This window comes from Euprymna scolopes, chromosome 1 (genome assembly GCF_053919585.1).
Source record: "Euprymna scolopes isolate OS-2025 chromosome 1, ASM5391958v1, whole genome shotgun sequence".
In the NCBI taxonomy this organism is placed as follows: domain Eukaryota; kingdom Metazoa; phylum Mollusca; class Cephalopoda; order Sepiida; family Sepiolidae; genus Euprymna; species Euprymna scolopes.
The window spans coordinates 198,645,909-198,655,617 of NC_136482.1; the positions used below are offsets into that span (position 1 = coordinate 198,645,909).

At 33.1% G+C, this 9,709-nt stretch overlaps 2 protein-coding genes across 2 annotated transcripts in view; both read right to left on the reverse strand.

Moving 5' to 3' along the window:
- Positions 1 to 8,733, reverse strand: part of LOC145279283 (vacuolar ATPase assembly protein VMA12-like) — a 59,934-nt gene extending 51,201 nt beyond the window's left edge. Inside the window, exon 1 of the mRNA XM_080130712.1 lies at positions 8,338 to 8,733. Within this exon, the coding sequence (XP_079986838.1) occupies positions 8,338 to 8,545 (208 nt within the window). The 5' untranslated portion in view covers positions 8,546 to 8,733. The remainder of the gene's footprint in view (positions 1 to 8,337) is intronic.
- On the reverse strand, positions 3,262 to 7,295 carry LOC145279251 (TBC domain-containing protein kinase-like protein). Its single transcript, XM_080130709.1, has one exon. The coding sequence runs from the start codon at positions 7,167 to 7,169 to the stop codon at positions 4,482 to 4,484; it is 2,688 nt and encodes an 895-aa protein (XP_079986835.1). The 5' UTR covers positions 7,170 to 7,295; the 3' UTR covers positions 3,262 to 4,481.
- Positions 8,734 to 9,709: the final 976 nt, after the last annotated feature.

A 9,709-nucleotide genomic window follows, 5' to 3' on the forward strand; every position in this document is an offset into this window, starting at 1 on the left:
ATTTTACAAATATTTTTCTGCATTTTATGACCTTCATACAATGCAGTTTCATACAATGCAGTTTCATACAATGCAGTTTCATACAATGCTAAAACCAGCAAATTTTTAGCTTTACTATAAATTTGCTAACACATTTCTTTCCTCTGAAGAGAAGAATTTTGCATTCTTTGAAATTCTGCAGAATAAGGATTTATTAATTATCTTTGAGGTATTCTGTCGAAAATAAAGTTCACATGTAAATTTTAATTCACGGTTTTCATTTATGCTTCATTATATATATATATATATATATATATATATATATATATATATATATTAGGTTAATCTTTTGCTTGAAACATTGTATATACCAATCGTAATGGATTAAAAATTGTTCTCATAAATAAAGATTTTTTTAGAAAAAAAAAATTTTGTTATATATATAAATTTTTAAAATTACCAAATGAGAAAAGTTGATATTTGGACCATTATTATATTACACTATATATATGTGTGTGTGTGTGTGTATGTTATTGCTTTAGCAGTTTTCAGTTTTTGATGAAGATTAAGGTAGAAATGTCTGAGTCAACGGAGAAGCGCTATAGCTTTTTCACTCAATCTTTGTTAAAAAAAAAAAAAGATCCACACTTTGTCTGGTCTCTAAAGTGAACTGCTATAATGTTGTAATTTTAAATACATCATTTTCCAAAATAAAACAAATTATATACCTTGAATTTAATGAAATCAAAATAATTAAATAGATTATTTAGACTTCTTTATTAACGAACAAACGTACAAAGTTTTATTACCACACTCTGTATAATAAAAAATTTTATAACTAAAAGAATGAAACATAATTTTGTTCTGTCGGAAGAGGTAGTCATACTTATGTATTAGTGTTGGGATGATTAATCGAAATCAGAAAATTAGAACTTTTTGGAGTATCAAAATCAGAAAAAAGTGCCTAATTTCAGTGTCGACAAACGATTCGGTGCTTGTTAGGATATAGTTGACAAATTGATTTTTTAAAAATATATCGTTTTAAGCAAAAATAATATTATGTACTTACTTGTCATGTCGAAAATAGTAATATATCCAAAATTATGAAAATTCATTGAGTAAAACAACTGCTATTGTGTTTTTAGTTAAAAAAAGAAAAAGTCTATTGGGATAGACAACAAATATTAATAAGAAATCTAAAATATTCATTTCAGAGTTATGTCCCCTGCATGTAGACTTTTCACTGTCTACTTTATAATGGCTAAGAAAAATGAGATTTTAACCAATTTTCCTTTTAACTATAAATAACTTTCTACTCGATACTTGGTAATTTTTGGATATATTACTATTTTCAACATGATAATTAAGTAATATCGTTTTTTTGTAAAGCGACATTTTTTTTTTTTAAATCACTGTTGACTATTTTAACAAGCACTGTTTCTTTTCATTGTTTTTGTTATATGCTTAATTTTCCATTGATTGAATTGATAAATATTTGTCATCTTCAATCTATTTGTTAAAACTAAAATCAGCATAATGCACAAGTGTATTTTTTGTGTGAAAATATACGCACATATTGCACAGGTTTTCTGGTAAGCTAAAAAACAAAAAAACTCTATAGCTAAATATTTAGAGATTTTTAAAGAATCTGAATCGGAATTTAAAACAGAATCGGTAATTGTATCAGAATCAGGGAAAATATTGTAATCGTCCCATCATTACTGTCTATCAAACTTAGTCTGGTACAAGACTAATAATATAAGAGGCACCTGGTGAAGATTGAACTTGCAGCATTAACAAATCACATGCAAGATGAACCTGCTAACAATTGTACTACTGTAGGAAGATTCCATAAGAGTGTGAGAAAAATACAAAAGGATGCGTATGTTGTTTAGCAAACGATATTAAAAAAACGGAGATAGAGTAAAAAAAATCTCTATGATATACGTGCCCGTTATGGAATGAAGTTCTCATCAAAAATTTTTTTTTTTTTAAATCGCTTAATTTGATCAATTTTTTTATTTTTACAGAGAAATCAAGTTTTAGTCAGACTCCTCATGACGTAGACATTGACAATTTTGAAATTAAGCGATTTTTCTTTTTAATAAAATAAATCTCAAAAAAGAAAAATTACTTTCAAAATTGTCAAAATGTCAATTTTTTTTTTATGAGATCTTTATTCTGACTATCTGACTAAAATTTGATTTTCCTCTCTAAAAAAAAAAAAAAAAAACTGATCAAATTAAACAATTTTTTTTTTATGAGATCTTCATTCAAACACATACATCATAGAGACTTTTCTTCATTTTTTTTTTTTTTAATATTTTTGCTAAACTGCATACACACCCGAAAAAATCCCTTGTGCATAATTGTTATTTTAGACAATTTTTTTGTTTTCATTTTTTAAGAACTCCTTTCAGGGGGAGGCAATGCAACTTTTTCCAAAGATTTTTTTTTGAAACTGGATGTGAATACATTGAATATGAGTGATTTGTCGCAAAAAGCCATGGGATCAACATGCAAATGGTGGAAGCATACTTATTGGAATATTTTTTTTCTTACTTGGGAGTCAGAACTTATCAAGACCCATAGGCCACTCGAGGATAAGGGTTAAAAATTTATAAAGTCATACATTTTCATATAACGACAGCTTTCATTCATTTCAGATTTTTGACTGTTCAAGCTTTAAAATGTTAATTCAGAATTTTTAAATTTTATTTCAATTCAATAAATGTTCAGAAAATTAATGTTTTGTATTATTTGGATTCATCGGACTACTGTTCTCATCTTAAGTGTGATTTTCACGTTTCGGTCGATGTAACCTCCGACCTTCTTCAGGCGTATCTTGTCAAACTTGGGAATTTTTCTGTCAAACTCAGGAATTTGGATGGAATTTCGAACGGAACCCTTTATTTACTTTACAGGAGTAACATGCTTTTGTTCCGTCAGTTATGACTGGATAGAGGTCCAAAGTAATTCGCAGATATATTTTTTGGTCGCCGACACCAAGAATTGAACCTTCAACGCAATATCACTTTACAATTGATTTTTCCAAATACTCTAACCACTGCGCCACGGGTTTTTGCTACTCCCGTAAAGTAAAAGGATTCCATTCGAAATTTCGTCCAAATTCCCAAGTTTGACAAGATACACCTGAAGAAGATCAGAGGTTGCATCGAAACGTTGTGAAAATGACATTCAAGATGAGAACAGTAGTCCGAAGATTCAAAATAATATGAATACCAAATTGTTATCTCAAAAATTGACAAACATCAATTTTTTTTTTTGTTTTATTCTATTACTTTGATGTTTTTTTTGTTTTCAACAAAAAGTCACACAAAATTTTGACATTTTTGGATCTTCTTGAATTTAAGGTACTTTTTCATTTATGAACCCACAATTTTCCATAAAGTTACTCGGGTGTGCTCAACCAATGACGGGAAGAACCAAAAACAGTCGACAAGCAGTTTTCTGGATATTAAGACATTATTTTCCAATGTATCACCTTATGAATTTCAGTGGTCGTCGCCGTTCTTAACATGGGGAGGGGAAGAGTTGTAACAATTTGTGATTTTAGTAATAAGGCTTGCCTGGTCGTTTCTGATTATTCCCGTCATCCACCAGGCACACCCGAGTAATTTTTTGTGGAAATCACAGATTAACAAATGCAGAATCATCGAGTTCTCTCCCCTTGTTCTGAAAAAATCGAGTTCTCTCCCCTTGTTCTGAAAAAATCGAGTTCTCTCCCCTTGTTCTGAAAGAAGTTCTTAATCCTGCGTTAATCCCATGGGGTGTTTTGTCACCCCAATTTTGCTTAAGCGCTCATAATTCCTAATTGGCAGCTTATTTCTTTTCCTCCCTCCCAGTACTCTCCTGACTCAATGAGGGTATAGCACACGTGGTATGATGCAGTTTTATCTTAGTTTTTCTTGGAGGTAGACCTCGCTTTGTCCTTCTGGGGTGTCCAGTCACCCCACTTGACTAACATACGTATGATTCTATGATTTATATGTTTTTGTATTTTTCAGTGGGAATGAAAATTTGTAGATATAAGCACATTATGTATCATTAGGTTACTTTGTAATATTTAATATGGAATTAATATGTTTTGGTATTTTATTCATAAGTTTTGATGGGATTATTTTATTTATAATTTATTACTCTTTCAGTCTTGTAACTATGAACTTAGCTAATGTAATATTTTGATGTTTCCTTAGTTTTATAATTTATTTCATTGTATTATTTTATATTAATATCAACAAGATACAAGTGATTCAAACTGTTCAACAGGAATGTAGATATATCCTGAACCATAAAAGGATAAATATTTTTTACAAAATAATAATGTTATAAAAATTTTTGTATTGGGGTGTATAAGCACCCCATGGGACTAACTATGCTTGGAACACCCAGGTGATTAACACAAAGTTAAAAAATGAAAGAAAAAAATGTCCAAAATAACAGTAAAGCCCAAGTTAAAAAAAAATAAAAAAAGACCAAATTTATATATCAGCAGGAGGTACCGTTAAGAGACCTGTGGATCTGAGAACGTCAATGCCACGATGCAATAGGCAAACATGGAAGCAGCCAAGAGCGACAAGATTGTTAGCAAAGTCCGACATCATTTTGACCGTCGAGCCAACGATCACTTTAACTTGGAGACGGTGATTGGTCAGCGTCTGGGCAACCTGTGCAGATGCAAGAGTCCCATCAGCATTAAACGCCGACTGAAATGGAATGTTAATACTCCCAGCCACTGTACCACGCTTAAATTCTTCAACAGTCCGAATGTCTAACACAAGAAGTTTTGGTTTACTGTTCTGGGATTTTTTGGTCGGACTCCGGGTAATAGAAGGTCCTGTTAGTTCTCCTAATTCAATTAAATCTTCCGCTGATATTCGAGGACACTTTTCAACTTTTAGTTCCTCAATTGTGATAGAGTCTTTGGAAAGGTCATTGGCCGGTTGGTCATTGTAGTCCCTGGAATAGTAGGACACATTGGGCCGGATATCGCGACGAGAGTTTCTTTTCGAAGGACGTGCATGTTGGCGAAAGGTGGTGCTTTTTGGTGTGCTGCAGAAGATTTTGATGGAGTCATGCACGCACCTTTCAATGTCAATCTCTGGCATGTCTGAGAAGAGCAAGATGCAGTCGTTGAAGCCAAAGGCTAAAAGTTGATCTCTGAGTTGATGAAGTATGGCAACGCCAATGCAAAGCGGGAATGAAGAGTTACCAAGTAAGAGCGTATCCCACAGGTGGACAATTTTGTGAAGGGGGAACACGTGGGCGTACATAGTGAGGAACCACGGAATAGCATACAAATCTGGAATAAAGCCAATCGTATCAAGATGGTTGCTCAAGACAGGATCATGATACGCAATAAGGTGCGAGAACACGGCCAGGTATTCTTGTATCACAGGTGAGTTGTCCTTCAGGAAAAATTTGTTCAGATATTTTGGTATGAAAGCATCAAGGCAGGCAAATGCGAGTGCTTCATTGTTGAAGTTAAGGGCAAGAAAAGGGGCACACAGCGAGTCAAGTCCTTGCCAATAAACATATTCCGGATGGCTGATGACCCAAGCTTTAAGTATTCTCTTAAATTTGTGGTGAGCTTCGGGAGATGAAAGAAGCTCATGATACTGGTGACAGCGAGGTATATCGACTTCGATTTGGCGATCAGTTGGACATCCTGTTACTTTGTCTATGGAATCATAACGTGCGGTTACGTCTCCTTCGACTTCGAGTAGAGCTGCCCATACCTGAGCTCTGTATAAAGGCGGGGTGTCTATCCTGGCCTCTCTCCATATATGAGCCTTCTTGAAAGGATATCCCCGAAGGAGTCGTTCATAGAGAATTATCCGATGGAACTGATACTCAACATCTTTTTCACGGATAACAAGTGGAAGCGTTGCTGTCTGGGAAAGATCACCGCTGCTGGGGGATGTAGGCAGTCCGCGTAAGGTCTCCTTCTCGTCTTCAAGTAAAGGATAATAAGCAGCCTCTCCGATGTGTTTCAATCTGTTTCTAAGCTGTTCTTGAGACAACACAATCACTGTGCTGTCCAAGAGTTCTGACTGATCCCTCTTTTGGCCGAACCATTCTCCACTGGCCAATACAAAGCATGGCAGCAGGGTTATAGGTGGCCGTGATTTAATCATACCAGCTCGCTTAAGAACAGACTCAAGGTCTCCTCCAGCTAACCTCCACAGGTAATACACTTCTTCCATCGACCTGTGAAATAAGTGATCATTGCCTTTTATCAACGCCAATTCACTGGCTGTTGGTAATTCTAGATCTTTTAAGTTGGTTTTTGCAAAGAATAACTGAACGCCGTTCATGTACGGTGCTTCTCTGGGACATTTTCCAGCAAAAACTTTGTGACCAAGCAAACTTGAAGCCGATGTACGATTCTGAGGGTCTACGGTTAAACATTGCTTTAACATATCGATGGCATCTTCGGATAAATCTTTCAACGAATCTTCGAGATTGTTTTCTTTACAAATAATATCGAATGGTTCATATTTGGATGTGACAAAGTTTAGCACCTTACGTATTTTTTGTTGAAGCGATAACGTTGACCAGAGTTGGCAACCCGTATATGCTTCCAGCAGAATCAAGCCAAGCGACCAAATGTCCACTTTTGGGCCCAAATGCGGTTGAATGACCGCATTGCTATATTCATCTACTACAACTGGACCAGAACAAATAACTTCTGGTGCCATAAAACGGGCCAATCCGAGAGGATATGCGACATCTTGACCACATTCGGTCATGTAGTTCATGCCATACTTGGAGATTTTTACGTTGTTTTCCGTATCGAAAAGAATATTCTCCGGACAAAGGTTGCGGACCGTTATGTTCTTGCCGCTCAAATAGTTCAAACCTTCGAGGAGGCCATAAGCCAAGTTAAGTAGTTCACTTTCGGTAGAAAACACTCTGTCTTTTATCGACTGTGCCAGGTTTCTTTTGTAATGTTCTGCAACGACTATGAGCCGTTCATGTTTGCCGCGAACAATGTGGATATATTTACAAAGGTTAGGATGTTCCAGGGTGGATAATAGTTGGAACTTTCCCAAGATTTTAATAGAATTTGGGGTCAATGGTAGACCGTTGGCACCGCATTTGTCATTAGGGTGGCACGAAGCAAAAAATGTAGTCACGCTAAATTCGGCATCACCTAATTGAGGCATGGTTGTTTTTTTTGTTTTTTTTTTTTTATTTCGTTACCAGAAAATGAATTAATGTTTTATCAATGAAAAGAATAATAAACGTGTTTCATTTTGTGTTAGTTTTTTTTTTTTTTTTTGTGAATTAAATTATAGAAATCAATTTCTGTTCTATTATAAAAAAAAAAAAAAAAAATAGCACGTGATTTTTTTTTTGCAGTTTTCGTTTTAATATAAATTTAGATAAACTTCTTGCTTCTTCGATATTGAATTTGTGCCGAAAAACAATACCAAAAATTCAGTTATTTGAGCGCAAAAATGTCTTTTTTCTTCTTCTTTTTTTTTTAAAGAGAAACTATAGGAATAAATACTTTTCGAATAACCTGAAAGAGGGGTGAGAGATACAAAAAATGTATTTTAAGGAAATGTTATCTAAAAAAAGAAAAGAGGCGGGGGTGAGACAGTAGACACACCTCCCAAAATTTAATACCGACACAAATAATACAAATATAAATGTTTTTCTGTTTATTTTTTTTTATTTATATTTTTTAAATAATTAGAGATTTGCATATATATATATATATATATATATATATATATATATATATATATATCCCAAAATCTCTGGCCTTGATGGAGGGGAAACTAAATCTTGTTATGGTTTCAAATGAATGAATTTAACGAAGTTATTAAGAGTGCTCAATAAAAGCAGAGCAGGAATTAACTTTGGCAGCAGAAGCTTAAATAATAATTTTAAAAATAAAATAATCTGAGATTTAAAAAAAATGTGACAATCTTTTGCAATAAACTGTTAATTTTAGGCAATAAACAATATTTTTTTTTTATTTATTGTCTTTTTTTTCTACAAACGTAAAAAAAAAAAAAGTATTTTAGCTTTTAAACATTTTCTTAAGAATACTTTACAGCACGTGAGCTTGAATGAGTATTTGTTGTATATATTAATAAATATTTATATACTAAACTCTGATGATGTTGTGTTTGTCACCGTGCACACTTTTTTTCATCATCGAATCAATAACAAATAAATATTGATAGAATTAAGTTTGTTTTGTTTTTTTGTTTCTTTTTGGTGATGAGATGCGTTTATGTATTTATCATACGTAAGTGATATTATTATTATTATTATTATTATTATAATTATTATACTTGGTTTGTATTGTTTAATATTTACCTTGCTTTAAAGCTTCGTGGACGGCTTTCACTAATCGCATGGGTACAATAATTTTGGTCGAGTTGCTTGAAGAATCGACATGATCGCCAAAATGAAGTAATTTCCGCAGTTCCGTCTTGGTCGAACCATCAAGGCGACCACAATTTAAGGAATCCACTAGTGACCTTTGCAAATCGCTCGAAACACAAATTTCGGCTTCGTAAACCATTTTTTTTGTTTTTGATCCAAATCTAATCTTCCTTCTCTTCTTCTGAAAAAAAAAAAATCGATTTTCAAGTCCTCACTTTTTCCTGTTTTTGGTGCTGTTGTTATTGTTTAAGAAATCCGACGGTAAATATCGAGACTTGTTTTTCTTGTAGTCGCGCACCGCTTTTTTCCACGAGAACCCAAGCTGCGTGATGACGTCATCAGCCGACAACGACCGAAATGATACGAAAAAAAAAATCTCACACCATTTTAGAAGAATAAAATAAAAATAAATATTCGCACATATAAATAATAAGAAAATAAATAAAAAGCCTGTTTTTGTACGTCGCATATGTTTTAATTAAATAATTTTAAAAAACAATTTGAAAAAAAAATCAAAAATAGATAGTCATAAGGGAGATAATAAATTTAGATTATTTCCCTTGAATAACAAATCCAGTTCTAATTGTGGTTCTCATTTAGAATTCAACCTAAAAAATCAAAAAAAAAAAAAAATCGGTGCTTGTTAGAATTCCTATTTACAATGCCTCCCCGCGGGACAGAGTTAGACACCAGGGTCGTTTTTCAATGTGGAGAAAAGGAACAAAAATAAAAATTGTCTCAGTCGTGAAGGATTTCTCCTCCACTGAGAGAGAACAAGAAATTGAAGTGCAGCACTGCAGCATTTGAAGAACAGATACTACACTTTGATCTTGTTCCGAAGGCTAAGTAATATGCTTGTTAGAGTTGACAGATCGATTTTTTAAATATGTGGTTTTTTAAGCAAAATTTAAAGTACTTACTTAATTATCGTGTCGAAAATAGTAATATATCTAAAAATTACGAAAATTCATTGAATAGAACAACTGCTATTGTGTTTTAGTAAAAAAAAAAAGTCTATAGCTACAAAGCTAAAACAAAAAGTCAGCCATCAAAGTCGTGAAAATGGAGATAAGTATCCGCAATCTTCAAGATGTTCAAATCTGGGGAAAATGCAATTTCCTCTAGTTTTCTGTAAAAATTACTTTTAATGATAAATAAATTTCTACTCGATGAATTTTCGTAATTTGTGGATATATTACTATTTTCGCCATGGCAATTTAGTAAGTATTGTTGCTTTTGCTTAAAACCACTTTTTTTTTTTTTTTTTATCAATCTGTCGACTATATCTTAACAAGCACCGAAA

Bases quoted from the DNA above. Each gene is read 5' to 3' on its own strand.
- LOC145279251 (XM_080130709.1), bottom strand. From the start codon at position 7,169: ATGCCTCAATTAGGTGATGCCGAATTTAGCGTGACTACATTTTTTGCT.